The sequence below is a fragment of the Spea bombifrons genome, chromosome 1 (assembly GCF_027358695.1).
Source record: "Spea bombifrons isolate aSpeBom1 chromosome 1, aSpeBom1.2.pri, whole genome shotgun sequence".
In the NCBI taxonomy this organism is placed as follows: domain Eukaryota; kingdom Metazoa; phylum Chordata; class Amphibia; order Anura; family Pelobatidae; genus Spea; species Spea bombifrons.
The window spans coordinates 51,544,957-51,564,082 of record NC_071087.1 but is presented as its reverse complement, the minus strand read 5'-3'; the positions used below and the strand labels follow the sequence as shown (position 1 = coordinate 51,564,082).

Sequence of the window (19,126 nt, the reverse complement as noted above, 5' to 3'; positions counted from 1 at the left end):
CAGAGGATAAATATCTTCTATTGATACTTGGTAGTACTTGAAGTTGTGTGGGGAGGTAAAAACAAAAACAGAAATGTGAGAGTAGAAATGGTGGGAGAAAAAAGGAGAAGAAAGAAAGACTGAACGAGGGAAAACTAGTACTCTTGTTTTAATGACATGCACATGTACTAGTGGACTATATTCACCTAAAAGTAGCTATATTAGACTTAACTAACTTTTGTACATTGAGGTTTTGAATGGAACCCTTATTACTCCATCTTGTACAGTACAAACAAAGCAAGTATTCAGCGCATTTCCAGCGAATACCATTAATTTTACACTTAAGGCATACATATTGGGGATTCCGTCACACTATATGGTCATATATTGCCATTTATTGCTTAGTCTACCACTATGTCAAAGTACCCCAAGTTGTAGGCTAAGCAATATATGGTCGTAGTGTGATAGAACCCCCAGTATTTATGCCTTAAATATGTGTTTTGTTAATGGATTGGAATGAATTCTTGCTTTGCTTTATGGATCATTATTTCTGTAGCAGCAACCCAGGAATCTGAGCGTGTATGCCTTTTAGGCTTATTAGGTTGTGCGCTCCCCTTTCTGTTTATTTTTTTGATACATTTATAAACAACCTTGCCACTCTATTAGAACAGTAACCAAAAGAGCTAGCCTATTTTAGCATTATGGACATGTTGAGTGGTAAGAATACCTGGGAAGTCTCTAGGTTTCGGCCAGAGACTCCAGGTTAAGAGCCACTTCTTTGGTTCTCCGGGTCACGGCTAAAAATCTCCAGGACACAGGAAGAGTTTTTAGGCATGACCACTGCACGAACAATTAACCTTCCTTCTCCATACAAATTTAAGGAGTTTTGGGCTGGCTCTGCACACATGATGAGTCTTTCCCCGGTAAATATCATCAGTTCCACCCCTAACGAATCTCCTCCTTCACTGGATAGCCAGAGCCTGAAAGTTCCCATATATGGCACTAAGCCATTGAGTACTTTTTATCTCTAGTTTATTACATTACCTAAACATATGCTGCTTTCTGCATCCATTGCTATTGCTGAACTTTATGGACTTATGCGGACACAGATTAATAATGTGCTAGACACTTGGTTTACGATTTTAATGGAGGAAAAAACCATCTTTTCTAATGCACCTGCAATCTAATGGCCAACATATGATTCAGTAAAAGATACATTGATTAAATATACACACACGTACATGTACATTTTGCCTAGAATGCATTCTTGTTGATTATTCCACATACATCTAACCAAACTTTTCTATCTTGTGATCATATTTTATTTTATTTATGCAGTCAATGGGCCATCAGTCCTATTCCATACATATATTTCGATAAAAAGACTGCACTACATATATATAAATGTGCTATAAAGATACACTTGTAGATATATATATAGTCAAACATGGTCTTGGAGAAATAGTTTTGTAAAGTATAATCATTCCAGAGGCCCTTACGTTTCACCTTATGAGATCCTAGATAGTTGTCTTAAAGTAGCATTATCTGACAAACTTCCGAACAATCCTGATCTTCCTTCTCTTCCCATCACCACCCTCACAACCAACCAACAACAATCAGTGACCTAACAATAGAGCTAGGATAATGAGACCAATAATCATAAAGCTCCTGAGAACAGGGAAGTAAGGCTCTAATTACAGATGAGTTTATTTCGTGTCTGAATCTGTTACATGTAGTATTTGGTAAAGGTGAGACATCTGCATGGATTTTGGAGGTGTACACTAAACTGTATTGGTTCCCCTTATTAAAAACAAGTACAATTAGTGCACCAAGAATATAACGCAAATAGATTGTATTACAAATGTATGGCATACGCAAAAAGGTTTGACATTTTGTTCCCCCTAGAGACTATAATAAAGAGAAACATACACACACACACACACATATATACAGTACCATCCGTAATTGAAAATCAAAGCCACCAAACCAGTAAACAGAACATGGAAAATATAGACTAAAAACTAACACAAAAACCCAGAAATGCAGTCATCCAGATAGATGTGCTCCTGTAACCATAGCAACCTCAATATACAAAAGAAATATATACCCAGAACAGCATTAAGACAGCATCATAAAAGATTACAGAGAAGATAAAATGTATGCAACATAATTCCCACAGACCCAACATAAACATAAAATACAAGATATTTGCATTTTTCAACAAAATCCTTTTTTTTTTTGTTTGGCTGAAAGAATAACCTGGATTGATTTCATCTTATCGGGATTGTGATGTGTATGCAGTTGCTGTCTATTTTTGCATGTCCTGAAAATGCACCTCAAATATTGTGTGCTTTAACCCCTTAATGACAAAGTCCGTACATGTACGGGCTCAAAATGCATTGTTTTCAATGGGTTTAGGGACCGCCCATTCTCCTTAAGGGGTTAATAAATGATGTGCAAAATAATGAATTGATCAATTTTATAATAAAGTACAGTATGAAATTATTTTTTCAACGTTAAGTTTATTATTATATTTCAAAGGAACGGGTATTAAAAAAGTAAAAAAAAAACATAAAAAAAACAAGCAACCTGCACAAATTCAATGACAAAATAACCTTCCACCAGAGAGAAATTTTGCACAAAAATACCAAAAATAAGCTGGCGTTGCTTTATGACATTTTACAACTGGCCTGTTTTGCAGCCAAGAACTCCTTAGCATTTTAATTACTTCTATTTAATTAAGTTGCCCGATTTAAACCTGTTATACTTTTACTCGGAGAAAATGTGATTCCTCGAATTTTGCTTCATTTGTATTTTCCTTGTTCAGACCTATTATTTATTGTGAGCATACTGTTATTCCCATTTGTAACACTGCCAAGCAATCCATCATGTCAAGCTAACCTGAATGTTTAAACTGGTGATATACCAGAATCGCAAAGCTAATTAATTTTAATAAAAAATATTTCCCAGTGCAGTGCTAGAGTTGACTGAAATCTCTTGTTGATCTCAGAAGTCCTTTGAAAGAGAGGGAGCATGGTGAACTCATGATTGTCATGCCAAGTAGGTATCTTCGGCAATAAGGGAATAATCTCCTACAATTTTGGAGTCATTATATTTTAACTTTCAAGGCTATGCCTTCATTTTAACATCTTCAAAATGTATGATATCAGATACTTGAATATCCTTGTGATTAGTACCTGTTATTATAAAAACAGAATGGGATTAATAAAAATTATAACCTGAATGGTCTCTACATGAAGTTTTAACCAGTTTTTCGTTTGATTGTTTCTTAAACTGATGGACAGGTGATTACTATATTTTTTGTATCTGTATCTATTTACTATTATTGACAGAAACATATATATATACCTCAGGCTCTGACCTAGGCCCTACCCAGGGCATCTCCTGCAGTTGGTCTCTGCACTGCGTAGCGCTTGCATATGACATCATAGCCTATCATTGGATAGCATTTGCAAAAATGATTGTCTCCAACCCCATGTACTATTGTAAAATGATTTACTCATTCTTCTGCGTTCTAGTACAGTGAAAAAGTTAGCTTTCTGTCTAAGGAAATACATAGGTTACCTTTTTTAGGCAATTTCACATTGTAGACCCATGTTCTAATTAAAAGGAATTGTTGCCAAGCAACGGTTTAGAACACCAACACACTACATGTTTCCTAAGTGACGTCTTTATAGGTAGACAGATAAGAGTTAGACTAGATTATGTACACACAGTACTGTATTTACCTTTGTGCTGAACTGGCACAGCATCCATAGCCTAAATAGGCCTGTTGTGGAGATCAAAGGTCTTCATTGTAACTGGCCCATTGTGCGGTGGGAGACCAGGGCGTTTGATAAAAAGAGAGGGAGATCTATCCTCTAGTCAGCCTAGGCCAGGATACACATCTATAACTGGTTATTATGCTTTTCTCCAAGCTGCTATACATATAACGTATCTGCATTAACTCCTTCCATGTGTTCGTCTCTTCTTCATGTCATGCTTTACCTTCTGCTCACTTTGCACCTGACCCACTCCTGGACTCCTTAAATCATGCTTTATCTAAAAACCTACCTGTTCAGAAAAACAAATAAACTATTTTCCTGATACCAGCCATGTTATTTCTGGAACTAAACCATCAGTTCTTCCAACTTTCAAGATCTCCACACTACCGACCTAATTGCTACAAATCATCCTAGTCAAAGCAATCCTTTACATTCTGTCTCATTCCCTCTCAACCTCCTAATGGGTTGTAAACTTGCTAGAGCAGGGCTCTATTCTTCTCCTCCTGCGTTCAATTTTCTATATTGACAATTTGAATGTTACTTTTTAATGACTACTTCCCCCTATTATAATAGTACTATGGAATCCTGAATAAAATAATATTACAGCAAACTATGAATTTAATGTAAAAATATAATATTGCCGTGCCAGCTTGTAGTACAATACATTTGTTTTGGTAATCGTATTGGTTTTGAAGATACTTAGTTTAAAATTTTGTTTTGCAAAAGATGAAATCTGAAAATCTGGTTCAACATAAGTCATAACCTTTGTAATTGCTAGATTTTTTACCAGTGGGAGCCCAAAATCAAGAATTTCCATAGCAAAGATTAATGTGTTTTTGATGCAGAATTATTCACCAAAACCATGTTCATAGTATCTTTATATGTAGAGCTAGAACATACAAATATGTGCTAGGGAATAAAATGGTCTGACGCATTTTAAATCCCTTGGCTTGCCATATGGATATATCGTAAGGGTTGCTTTTCTAGCCCAATATAAACACTGAAGGGTTAGGATTACCAGATTTATATTATAGAAGGTCTGTCTGGCACAGTGAAATATGAGCTTTTATTACCGGATTTAGAAAATATGATCAGTTTGTTTGGAAATGTGAAATGAGTAAAAGCTCATTTGATTTCAATGATTGATATATAAGCGAGCTCTCTTTAGCCAGTTGAGAGAAATCACGTAACTGGGTAAAATAGTTTCCATTGAGATATTGCCTACAACTTTCATAACCTGCATCCCAAATGTAATTGATACCTCTCTTTATTCTCACTAATGTTTTTAACCCAGGGCTATCTCGAAATATTTTTTTTTTTCTCAGGAACCGGCGGATTAAACAGATTAGTATGATAAATTTGTTTGATACAAAAAAACAGCCTTTGCTACTTTTTTTGTTGTGTTTTTTGAGTTCCTGCTATTCATCGCCTTGACAGATATTCCCTGTAGGTTACAATTACCTTCTTTCTTCAGCTAAGTGTAGCCCAAAACCTTGGCAGTTTACCCACTTGTCATTTTTTCTATCCTATTAATCTTTCATAGTCTTTAAAGGTCTTGATCTACTATGTCTATAATCTGGCTTAGCCTTGGGAACATATTGAAGGCTGTGTTTACAGTGGTTGAACCAAAATGAATACTGTTTGTATTCTATTCTCAGAATATACACTAATTGTATTTCATTACGTAAACTCCGCTGAAGGAAAACATTTGAACTGAGTAAAAGTATTATTTTGATTTGGCTTTCTTATTTTTTCCTTGAGTCCATTTTTTGTTCTTAAATGTAACTTCACTCCATCAAACAGTTTTTTTTGTGTGTGCGCTTGAAATACATGTGTCTATTTCATTGTCCATTGAGTGGATAATTGCATGAATGCATCAAGTGAGTTTTGTGTGGAATATGTCTGCCCTGAAGTTGGAAGGGAAGCGGTACGAAATGCTAATTATGTATTTAAAAGCAACGTTGTAAAGAAATTAATTTTGAGGCCTGCTGAGGAACACATGGTTGTTATTATGTCCTGATACGTAAAACCATAGAATTCAAAGAGGGTGTACTTTCTTTTTCACACACACATATATATATATATATATATATATATATATATGTATAAAAAAAATCAGATTAAGCAATTCTGTAACTTTGTAACATAATTCACAATCACACACAGGTCACACAATAGTAGTGTGCAGAGTATAATAATATATAAAGCTTATACAATATTTATAAAGACATCTACAATGTCATACTGTCAATATACGATGCAGCATTCAGGGCTACTATATTATGTATGGGATACTTTTAATATACAGATAGAAATGACAGCTTTAATGGGAAATAGAAACTTGTGTGCACATAACATTTTATCTAGGCTGGTTAAAATTTGAAATAGCAAAAAGTAAAGAGGAAATATTTAGGATAGACCTACAATGTACTACACATGATCTCAGGATCTTGCGGAAGGCATTGTGATATAGATCAGTGCAACTAAGGGTACGCGTGCCTGTGCTTTCAGTTCCCTTATCAGAGTTTTTTTTCCATACAGGACTGCCATTAACTATAGTGGGACCCTTGTCAATCATCACTTCCCATCCAAGTGCCACCAGTCAGGGTTATACCTGATGCTAACTAACAGTATTTAAAGAGAAGGAAGAAAACAAAGAGTGAAAAGAGATTTATGTCTGCTCAGAGTTTGACATCATAGCTCCTGGAATAAATGTGAAGCTTGAGTACGATGAGTGCTGAGTTATGCTGCCATTGACTGCCTACGTAGACATCTTTTTAAGCCAATTTTTTCCTTTAATTGCTACAATGCTATTTATCACATATCTCCCCAGCTAGCCCATGTAGTCATCCGGCAATAATGCCACCAGATTGTTTGTTCGCTTATACAGTGGGGTTGGTAAAGGGCCCAATGGGCAACTTCTGTGGAGCTGGGCAGCTGTCCCTTTTGCCCTGTTTTAAAGATAGCCATGCGATTGTAAGAGTTGCATATCATCCAAGCATTGCTAATCTTAAACGTATTTATGCTTTATTTTGGAGGACTGCCATATAAACCATATCATTTGATTCTGTATTTTTTATTTTGTGAACAGGATTTGGAAATGTTATAGCTAATACTTACAATAGGAAAGAAAACTCTTAAGCTTCTGTACAGAAGAAAACACATAGCTGCTAAATAACATAAAAAGAACCTCAGTAATAAAAGAGTTATGAAAATTCTTGAAGAAGGCATTTTATTTTAGCAATAATAAGTGTTCTTTCAAAACTAGCACTTTGATGTTACAATGTGGAGCCGATGTGTAACAACTAAATTCTTGCTCGGTATTCCATTTGAGAAAACATCATTTTGTAAGAAGTCAGTATGCAAAAATCAACATACATATATAAATGTATGTTTATTGGTATGTGTTTATTCATGTACCCTCCTTTTAGCAACTTTATATTTAGTATAGGGGCTACAGGTTACCACAACTACTACTACTACTTTAGTATCAGTGCAATATAGACACTGGTTCTGGTGAACCCGACAGACAGTCAGCGTTCCTTCCAGGGCCGGACTGGCCCACCGGGATACCGGGAAATTTCCCGGTGGGCCGGAAGGTCCGTGGGCTGGGCGGCCATGAAGACAGCCGCTGAGCTGCCCCCCAGGCTGCCCGAAAACTAATCAAAGCAGCCGCTGGGTGCTAATGCGGCCGGCCGCCCGGCCGGCATCAGCACCCAGCAGCCGTGTGCGATGGCCGTCTAGTGATGGGAGCAGTGTGAGGGGTGAAAGCTCCGCCCCCTCGCACTGACCTTTCACCCTTCACGCTGCTCCCATCACTATGCGGCCATCAGATTGCTGGGAATGTAATCTGAACGGCCGGTGCGTGCTGATGCCGCCGGCCGGCTCTGCTTTAATACTTTTTTTTTTACTTTATATGGCAAGCCGATCCAGCTTACCATATAAATAAAAAAAAAAAAGTGTTAAAGTAGCTCCGGCCGGCGGCATCAGCACGCACCGGCCGTTTAGATTACATTCTCGGCAGTCTGACGGCTGCATAGTGATGGGAGCAGCGTGAGGTGGAAGCTCCGCCCCCTCGCACTGCTGCAGCACCGGATGTCAGGTCAGTGGCATCCTGTCAGCATAGAGGAGAACAGTGTGCAGCTACCAGGAAGTCAAGAGAAGTAGAAGGTGAGTAAAATAATGTATTTTTTGTACTGTATAATGTTTTTTGTATTTGTTAAAAACAAAAAAATCAGCATGTGTGTGTATGTAAGTGTGTCCCCCTATATGCCACTCTGCCTCCAGAAATGCCTTATATCCCCCTATATGCCACTCTGTCCCATGATATGCCTTTTAACCCCCTATATGCCAGAGTTGCATATAGGGGTATAAGGCATTTCTGGATGCAGAGTGACATATAGGGGGTCAAAAGGCATAAAGGGGGTTAAAAGGTATATCATGGGGCAGAGGAGCATATAGGAGGGTATAAAGCATATAGGGGGCATAAGGCTTTTCTGGAGGCAGAGTGCCCCATGATATGCCTTTTGACCCCCTTCATGCCACTCTGCCTCCAGAAATGCCTTAAACCCCCAATATGCCACTCTGTCCCATGATATGCCTTTTAACCCCCTATATGCCAGAGTGGCATATAGGGGTATAAGGCATTTCTGGATGCAGAGTGACATATAGGGGGTCAACAGCATATCTGGAGGCAGAGTGGCATAACGGGAGTTAAAAGGGATGTCATGGGGCAGAGGGGCATATAGGAGGGTATAAAGCATATTGGGGAGGCAGAGTGGCATATAGGGGGCATAAGGCTTTTCTGTAGGCAGAGTGCCCCATGATATGCCTTTTAACCCCCTTTATGCCACTCTGCCTCCAGAAATGCCTTATACCCCCCTATATGCCACTCTGTCCCATGATATGCCTTTTAACCCCCTATATGGCAGAGTGGCATATAGGGGGTTAGAAGGCATATCATGGGACAGAGTGGCATATAGGGGTATAAGGCATTTCTGGATGCAGAGTGACATATAGGGGGTCAAAAGGCATATCTGGAGGTGGAGTGGCAAAAAGGGGGTTAAAAGGCATATCACGGGGCAGAGGGGCATATAGGAGGGTTGGGGCATGTCAGGGAGGCAGAGTGGCATATGGGGGGTATAAGGCATTTCTGGAGGCAGAGTGACATAGGGAGTAAAAGGCATTTCTGGAGGCAGAGTGGCATATAGGGGATTAAAAGGCATATTATGGGGGCAGAGTGGCATATAGGAGGGTATAAAGCATATCAGGGAGGCAGAGTGGCATATAGGGGGCATAAGGCTTTTCTGGAGGCAGAGTGCCCCATGATATGCCTTTTAACCCCCTTCATGCCACTCTGCCTCCAGGAATGCCTTATACCCACTATATGCCACTCTGTCCCATGATATGCCTTTTAACCCCCTATATGGCAGAGTGGCATATAGGGAGTTAGAAGGCATATCATGGGACAGAGTGGCATTTAGGGTATAAGGCATTTCTGGATGCAGAGTGGCATATAGGGGGTTAGAAGGCATATCAGGGGGCAGAGTGGCAAGCCTGGGGGCAGAGGTGCATAACTCGGGGGTAGGTTGTCAAATGAAAGGAAATAAAAACCAAACATGTCTCAATCATAGCTTTTATTAAATATGGAAAAAAATAGTCTACATGAATTAATAAAGAAATAAAAGTTTCTTACCAGAATATGGTGAAGAATAATGTGATCAGTGTTTTGTTCCACTGAATAAAATGGAACTCTTTCATCTAAAAATGTTCGCAGTAGTAAATGTTTTGATCCCATTATGTGTAATGTATTTCATTTATTAGGGCCTTTTAACACTTTTGCTTTCTGGCATTTTAATACAAATATTGAGATAAAAAGAATGGCACATAGTGTGACTCGGGTGTGTATAAGGGGTGCGTGTGGGTATAAGAGCTTCACCGTGAGATAAACTATATGGGGCTGGTCTCCAAATTTTTCCAGGGCTGCTTTTCAGTCCCAGTCCGGCCCTGGTTCCTTCATGAATGTGAGATTATGTTTGAAGAGCAATTCTGGAGCAAACTGGTAAATGCAATCAACAAAGCAATCAACGTTACATTGCTGATTATTACAACTTTGCACCAGAATGTATCATTATTATGATTAGTAAGCACCAAATATTCCACAGAGCTCTACAATATTAATATGGGGTACAAGTACATAACAAAAAAGCACATATACAGTTACCACAGGGCCCTAACCATCAGGTTACAATCTTTCTTACAAATTACAAAGGCAGCCCTGCAGGGATACAAAGTTCCTAGCAAAGCCCTTTAGGGCAAATGTCTGTTGTACTGGACAGCCTTTAGACAAAGACCAGGAGGCACAATGGCCATATCACCACTAATGGGCAGCTGTTGTGTCCTTATTGGACTAATGAAGACATTAGGTGAAAAAAGGATCTCAAGATATACAGTATATGGCATGTGTACAGGAAAAACACATAGCAAAACAGAACATAACTTAATAAACTTGCAGGCGTTCAAAAGAGGTTGACTACCCTTTCTTCTAGCAAGGTGGCTGTGGCAAGATGGTGACAGCAGAGAAGCCTGAGGATGAGGTTTCAGGGAGAGATGTTATATACATAACACCTACAGATTTTCAACAGGAGATCATTATCTGTATTAGTATTTCATTTATTTGCGCATAGTTATGCTGTTGTTTAAAAAAACAAGAAATGATAGGTTTATATGGAGTGGAAGTAATCTCTAGATGAGTGGCACTGAGCAGCCAATGCTAGGAAAATGGTCCCGTTATCATTTGATGTTTACATACATCTGTCTCAAGAACAAAATGAAGGTATATTTAAAATTTAACAGTACCAAAGCAGAAAAGGAAGACTGCCATTGACATCAATCATTTATTTTCCGTCTTTTTTTTCTCACTTTTACTAAAATCTTTTAAAAAGGTTACTTAATCACCTAAAACATTTTTAAAATCCATGTCGTCCCTTTGAAAATGTTAATATTGTTTTATATGAATGAAGAAGAAAGTCTATAATACATATATATTTATACATATTATTTATGCGGATATAGTGAACACACAAATGGGGTCATATTTGGCCAAACTTGCTAAAAATTTAAAAAAGCACAGATCTTTATTCTTGAATTGATGAATTAATGTGATTTATTGTCCCAAAATTGTGTTAACTAATTTTTGGGTAATAAACTGTGTCTATTATGTTTAACCAGTATTTGCTTGACATATTTTTAAAAAAATGAGATTTTTGGTCATATATTAAAAAAATATATTGTAAATCTTTCGGAACAAGCAGTAGCAGCTGCAACATGCTTCATAGGTCAGGCATTTTGTATCGTTCTTCATCTTGTAGTCTGTCCTTCATGGAGTCATGCATGCTTCACTTATGTCTATAGAGTGTAGAAACAAATGCTGTCACTACTGAGAATCAGAAGTTCATAATGTGTGATCCACATCTCAAGTATCTCTCAAATACCAGTCTTATGCTAAAGTAGACTACAATTAATTGTAACATAGTAGCCATACCTATTGATGTTGTTGCTTGTTCTCTGACAGGATCTGCTGAATCCTTTTAAAAACCATATGGACATAGTCAGACATGTTTACATTCATGATTTATCTATATATAGGTATAATTTCATATATGAACAAATTCTTCAAAAGTCTTCTCTTCCTTTTCCTACCAGCAACAAAATCTCATTTGACAGCGCCTTTAACCGTTGTGACAGCTGTTTGCTGATGCTTTTTTCAACACTTCTGTGTGCCACTTATCTTTAATAAATATTTTTCTCCCTTTCCAGGGGCAATTTTTGATGAATCTGCCAAGAGAGATGATGAAGTTTTTCGCATGGCAGTCGCCGACCTTAATCTGAATGAAGATATCCTGCAGACAGAAAAAATCACATTTTCTGTCACATTTGTGGATGGGAACAATCCTTTCCAGGCTGTTCAGGAAGGTAGGACAGTTGCTAATTCTGTTATTATCCCCGAACTGTTTCAAAAATACTTAGAACAAGGTTTTGAAAAAAAAAAAAAAAAGTATGATAACTGGTACACCATTACACATAAAGATCTACAGTAGACAGTAGATGCATGCTCTTGTTCTGTGAGACCGCTAAAGAGAAATGTTCATGAAATAGAACCAAATGAAATTACAGTTTGCCATAGATAGTTTTGGATTGTATTCTTAAGTGTATTCTTATGTAAATATCTCTGACCAAAGTTAAGACAAAATCCCAACTTCTATGTATTTTAGGTTTATTTCTTATTAGTACACACACAGCACTAATGGATGATAGATTGTAGTAACAAAGGAGCTTTACTCTTTTTTCTTGATATGATGTAGGAGGAACAAACCTTCATCATTTTATACCCCTATACAATATCAATTAGTGTATATATTTTACCATATGTGGGCAGGCTTTGAATTATCCTATTCTTGATGGACAATTTATGTAACATCCTAGCATTCCAGAAAGGACGCCGTAACAGTTATGTTCACATCATCAGAAAATGTTTACCTAGCACTAATGTTAATGTATGTAACCGAATTATATATGTATGTGTGTGTATATATATATATATATATATATATATATATATATATATATATATATATATATACAGACATAAATGGTTTATGATTTTACCTATTTTGTCTGTAAATTTTTTTGCTATTTAGCTCTATATTAAAAAAAGTGGGTCAGATTATTTTTCATTTTTACATAAATGTATGCTTTTGTTTATCCTGCTACTCAAGTATTTTGTAGGCAAGTCAAACATTAAATTTTTAGGGAGTGTGGATGAAATCAGGAGAGCATATAAAAAAATGTGCCTTTTAAAAAAAAACAAAAAAAAAAAAACACTCTAAGCATTTCCCTGGACTTCTTTTCGGGGGAATTGGCTTTGCCTGGAACATCTCAGCTAACTTGCAGTATCTAAACAGTTGGAACACTACTGTGGTTATGTTATGAAAAGCAATTCTGGTGCAAAGTGATGCAAATCAGTAACAACATTCCATTGGTTACTATGGAGATTGACCCTCATTTATAATGTTACTCCAAAACTTCTCTTTATACATAATCCCCAATGTCTCTGACACACTAATTTGACTTATATAGCCTGGCAAACGCAAAACAGTAATAAGACCAAGTTTTATAATTAGGCAGGAAAATCAAGTAGGTGATTTAGCAAGTGATTGCATAATCAGGTTCAGCACACTGGCACGAGCAGTTTGTAAAAAGAAACACTATTCTGTTCCAAGTTAAAAATGTATCAAATCTGACATTGATCTCATAACAATTTTATAACAGTTCAGACTGCAAAAAATAAATGCCTACTTGTGTCCCTTGGAATGCGATATATATATATAGATACATATATAGATATATATATATATATATATATATCTATATCTATCTATATATATATATATATCTATATATATCTATATATATCTATATATATATATATATACAGTACAATATCATCAAACATATTTGCAATACATTTAGCATAACCTATATTCAAATTGTTATTTACCTTTTTAAACTAAAACTAATTATATTTAGTAAACATAATATCCATGACACACACGTTTTGAAATTAATTGAATAATTAAATTATAGGCTCCTTTGGATATGCTTTAAGGAAAGCAATAATTGTCCTTATATGTTTCCTTGCAAATTATTATGAGCAATTAATTAATTGCGGAACTTTTTTTTTCTAGTGATGTCTATTATGGGCTAGGGAAACCTGTCAACCATATTCTTAATTTGTGTCTTCTTAAAGTAATCCTAATGAGCTACTCAGCATATGTGTGATTAGGCCCCTATAATAGAAGTATAATGAGGTGCTATATTATATCACATGAATCATATAAACTTCCTAAATCTGGCCAAAATCTATATGAATGCAGATCATAATGTCAAGGAAATATTTTAAACCATGTATAAAAAAATAATAATCTACATAAAATCTACATAAAATAAAAGCATAATAAAGCATAATAAAAGCAAAATAAAAGCATAGATGTTTGTACTATATGTTTTGTATATATATATATATATATATATATATATATACATATAGTTTATTACTATAGTTTATTACTATAGTTATAAAAATTATAGGGCTACAAAATATGCAAACTAGAATATTTATGTAATACATTTTTGAGATCATTGTATATATCAAAAAGAACCTATGCTGTAGGTTATGGGGGGGAGCCTTTTTCAAGGGGAAATGCTTTTATGGGGAAAAGCTTTTACAAGGTAACTACTTTTCTGAAGGTCATATATCAAGGAGAAGGGCTTTTTTCTCAAACATTAATTCCTCATGGGTACGCCAAATAGTTCCCTACACTGTGAAAGGTGTGAAATGCTAGCATGAGAAATTGTCTTTTTCAATCTGCCTAAATGATTCACTGACCTATTTAAGCTTAATATGTGTATAAAAAAAGCACACCCTAACACATTATAACAATACTTTTTTATGTCTGTCATCTCTATAATTTGTTTTTTTTTCATTTAATTTTTTTTACTGGAATTCATCATTGTTTGAAATGTCCATACAGACCAGAAATAATTGGTGATTCTGAATATTCCTAATGGGAAACCAAGAGTCACCACAAAGCTTCTTTGTACCAGCCCTGAAACGAAATTGTTCTGATACTTGCCTTCATTGTACCCCTTGTTCTACCATATCTAGGATTTTGTAGGAATACCTATGGTAACTATGTTTTTGTCTCCCCTATTGGCATGGCTGCACCATCTCAGCACAATAGACAGTTTTCTTTTATGTTTGAGCCCCATACAGATCTATCTTACTTTTCACTCTGTTTCAGCTGAGTAATGTCACGTACAAGTAAATAGGAGACACCGTAGTCAGGTAGGACTCCAAGACAGAACAAGTTCAGACAAGCCGAGGTCAGGATTCCGGAGAGCAGGATAGCCGATAAACGTAGCCGAGGTCAGGATTCAGGAGATCAGGATAAACGATAAACAAGCCGAGGTCAGGATACAGGAAAACAACGTAGTCAGGCGAGCCGAGGTCAAACACAGGAATCAGGCAGGTAAACGCTATCTGGGTGCTAGCACAAGGCATAGACGACCATCAGAAGGCAAAGGTGAAACTGCTCTGAGGGGTTTAAATGGAGAACCGCGGAGGAAGTCTGAATCTCCCATCAACCCCTCATGACATCACTTCCGGTGTCTGTGACTCGCGGCCATCTTGTGGATGGCGTAATCTCCCTTCATAAATTCCTCCAGTATGTGAGTTCGCCACTAGAGGTCGCGCATGCGCAGCAGCAGTTTGCCGTGTACCAGGAGGTCTGCCTCTCCTGCGCGGCACTTCAGAGGAAGGCAGCGGAAGCGGCCTTGCGGTGGAGGGGGGTCTCCCTCTCCCTCGTGGTGGCTGTTGCGGCAACGTGGGAACCGAGGACAGGTGAGTAACAGTACCCCCTCTCAAAAGGGCGCCCTCAGGGCGACCACCAGGACGAGAAGGGCGTCTTGCGTGGAAGGCACGTATCAATTGTGGCACTGAAAGGCGTGCCGCTGGTACCCAGGAACGTTCTTCTGGACCGAGTCCTCTCCACTGTACGAGGTACTGTAGACTGCCTTGTTGTCGCGGGAATCAAGAATGGCCTGGGGGATACGACTCTCCAAACCCCTCCTGGAAGTCTCAGCAGTAGACTGTGCCCCTCGGGTATACTGGTTGCAGACTAGAGGTTTCAGCAAGGAGGCGTGAAATACCCGAGGAATACGAAGCGTTCTGGGGAGCGAGAGTTCGTACGCCACCGGATTAATCCGGCGTAGAACCGGAAAGGGCCCAATAAAACGCGGAGCCAATTTCATAGAAGGAACCCGGAGTCTCAGGAACCGCGTGGACAACCAAACCCTATCACCGGGTTGGTACGAGGGATTGGGAGACCGCTTCTTGTTGGCCTGTCTCTGCTGGAGCTGAGCAGCACGTTCCAGGGCGGAGTGAACAGAGGCCCAGGTGGCACGGATGGAAGCGAGTCTCTCCTCCAGATCTGGAACAGGTGAAACCGGTAAAGTCCCTGGGAGAGACTGCGGGTGGAGGCCATAAAGGCAGAAAAACAGAGAGATCCTGGTAGCCTCCTGGAGTGTGTTGTTCCTCGCAAATTCAGCGAACGGCAGTAGATCGGCCCAGTCATCCTGGTGGTCATTAATAAAGAGGCGCAAGTACTGTTCTAGGTGCTGATTAGTCCTCTCCACCAGGCCGTTCGTCTGAGGGTGATACGCAGAGGAGAAAGCCAAGGTGATTCCCAAGGACTTAGTAAAGTCGCGCCAGAATCTAGCAACAAACTGGGTCCCTCTGTCCGACACAATCTCAGACGGTACGCCGTGCAGGCGAACGATGTCCCGAATGAACACATCCGCCAAAGTAGAGGCGTTGGGAAGCTTCTTAAGCGGGATAAAATGAGCCATCTTTGAAAAGCGGTCAACCACCACGAGAATCACGGTATGGCCCTTTGAAGGAGGCAGCTCGACAATAAAGTCCATGGCCACATGAGTCCAAGGAACCGAGGGACAAGGGAGTGGCTGAAGTAGTCCAGCAGGACGTGTACGACAGGACTTATTGGCAGCGCATTTGGTGCATGAGTGGACGAAGGCTGTAGTGTCCCTCCCCCAGTGGGGCCACCAAAAAGCTCGAGAAATCAGGTCCTTGGTGCGTGCTACTCCAGAATGTCCCGAGGTTCTAGCGCCATGAAGCGTGCGTAGCACAAGGGTGCGTAAGCTAGGAGGCACAAATAGTTTCCCAGGAGGTAAGGAGGGCGGAGCTTGTCCTTGAAAGCGAGAAATACGATCCAGCAGGGGAGTATACCCACGTAGATGAATGGCAGCGATGACCTTGGCAGGGGGAATAATGGGTTCGGGTTCCCCATTCTCCTCCTCCGGTCGCGTATGCATACGGGACAATGCATCCGCCTTGGTGTTCTTAGAGCCTGGACGATACGTCAACACAAACGGAAATCGGGATAGAAACAAGGCCCATCTAGCCTGGCGTGGATTGAGGCATTTAGCAGATTCCATGTACTGGAGGTTCTTGTGATCTGTCAAAATTAAGGTAGGTACAGAGGCTCCCTCCAGCAGGTGACGCCACTCCTCCAAAGCAAGGATGACAGCCAATAACTCCTTATTCCCGATGTCATAGTTCCTCTCAGCCGCAGAAAAGTGCCGAGAGAAGTACCCACAAGGGTGCAGCGGTCCGCTGTATGATGCGCGTTGAGAGAGAACGGCACCAACCCCAGATTCCGAAGCATCTACTTCCAGGACAAACGGTAGATGCGGGTTGGGATGCCGTAGCACCGGGGCAGACGTGAATCTCTCCTTGAGAATAGTGAATGCAGACACTGCCTCCGAAGACCACTCCGCGACTTTGGCACCTTTCTTTGTCAAGTCCGTTAGAGGTGCAACGATCTTGGAGTAGTTGCGAATAAAACGCCGATAATAGTTGGCAAATCCAAGGAAACGTTGAAGAGCCTTGAGGCTCCCGGGCTGCGGCCAGTCCTTGATTGCTTGAACTTTGGATGGATCCATGTCGAACCCCTCAGGAGTGATAACATACCCCAAAAACGTCACTTTGCGAGTCTCGAAGACGCACTTCTCTAATTTAGCAAATAATCCGTGTTGCCGAAGACGGGACAGTACACGACGGACCTGTTCGCGATGAGAAGGCAAGTCTGTAGAGTAAATGAGGATGTCGTCTAAATAGACCACGACAAACTGCTGGAGGAAATCTCTGAGACAGTCATTGATAAAGTCCTGAAACACCGCCGGGGCGTTGCATAATCCGAACGGCATGACTAGATACTCATAGTGTCCCGAACGCGTATTGAACGCAGTTCTCCACTCATGACCAGCACGGATACGGACAAGGTTATAGGCCCCACGAAGATCCAGTTTAGTAAAGATCGTAGCCCCTCGTAACCTGTCGAATAGTTCAGAGATGAGGGGAATCGGGTAGGAGTTACGTCTTGTGATCTTATTCAACCCTCTGTAATCAATGCACGGTCTCAACTCTCCATTCTTCTTCTTAACAAAAAAGAACCCGGCACCAGCAGGAGATGTAGACCGACGGATAAAGCCACGCTTGAGATTCTCCTCGATGTAGGTCTCCATAGCCTTGGTCTCAGGAACGGATAGCGGATAGACCCGGCCTCTGGGCGGCATAGTACCTGGAAGGAGATCAATCGGGCAATCATACGGTCTGTGTGGGGGCAACTTCTCTGCCTCCCTCTTGTCAAAGACATCCGCAAACTCCTGGTATTGTCTGGGAAGAGCTGTAGTAACGGTCTCCAAGTCAGAGGACATACTGGCCAGTTTGACTGGTTTGATGCAATGCTCCTCACACGTTCGACTCCAAGAGGTAATCTCTCTAGTAGTCCAATCGATGGTGGGATTGTGAGTCTGTAGCCACGGAAAGCCCAGAATGACTGGAGTAGAGGGAGAGCAGATAACCAGGAACTGAAGCGTCTCATTATGAATCATGCCCACGGAGATTGTCACCGGTGTAGTAATATGGGTGACCTGAGCAGGATGCAGAGGTCTGCCATCAATGGCCTCGAGTCTCACAGGAATGTCCTTAAGTGTCGTGGGAATATGCTGTTGGTCACAGAAACCGGCATCGATAAAGTTCCCAGCAGCACCCGAATCCAGAAAGGCCTCTGTGCAAACAAACCCCGCGGGCCAGGACACCCGAATCGGAACAGTCATTCGAGTGTTACTTGAGTCAGAGGACATACCCAGCACACCCAAAGCAGGTCCTCTGAACCACTCTAGGTGCTGGCGTTTCCCGACTTCTTAGGACAAGAACTTGCCCAATGCCCTGCCGTGCCGCAGTACAAACAGAGCCCCTCTCTGTGTCTCCTGGATCTCTCATGCTCTGACAAATGGGTAGTCCCCAGTTGCATGGATTCCTCAAAGGCGGAAGAATTCATAGGTGGTGGTATGAACTGGGGAACAGCACGCACAAGATGACGAACTCCTCTGTCACGTGCTTTCAAGTTGTCCCGCTGTGCCTGTCGCTCACGGAGTCGAAGATCAATCTGTGTGATGTAAGCTATTACAGAGTCTAGGTCAGACGGTAGATCTCGAGCAGCAATCTCGTCTTTTAAAGTCTCTGATAGCCCGTGCAAAAAGGCTGCAATCAGTGCTTCATTAGTCCAATCCACTTCAGCCATTAGGGTGCGACATTCTATAGCATAGTCCATCAGAGAACGTTCCCCTTGGCGAATATTGAAAAGAGAGGACGAAGCAGTGGAACTCCTGCCTGGAACGTCGAATACAGAACGTAGTGCAGACACAAATTCGGAGTAGGA

General features: G+C 40.2%; 1 protein-coding gene across 1 annotated transcript in view; it reads left to right on the top strand.

Annotated features, from left to right (window-relative positions):
- GRID2 (glutamate ionotropic receptor delta type subunit 2) overlaps window positions 1-19,126 on the top strand; it is a 418,284-nt gene that overhangs the window by 55,193 nt on the left and 343,965 nt on the right. Inside the window, exon 2 of the mRNA XM_053461590.1 lies at window positions 11,583-11,738. Coding sequence (XP_053317565.1) covers window positions 11,583-11,738 — 156 coding nt within the window. The remainder of the gene's footprint in view (window positions 1-11,582; window positions 11,739-19,126) is intronic.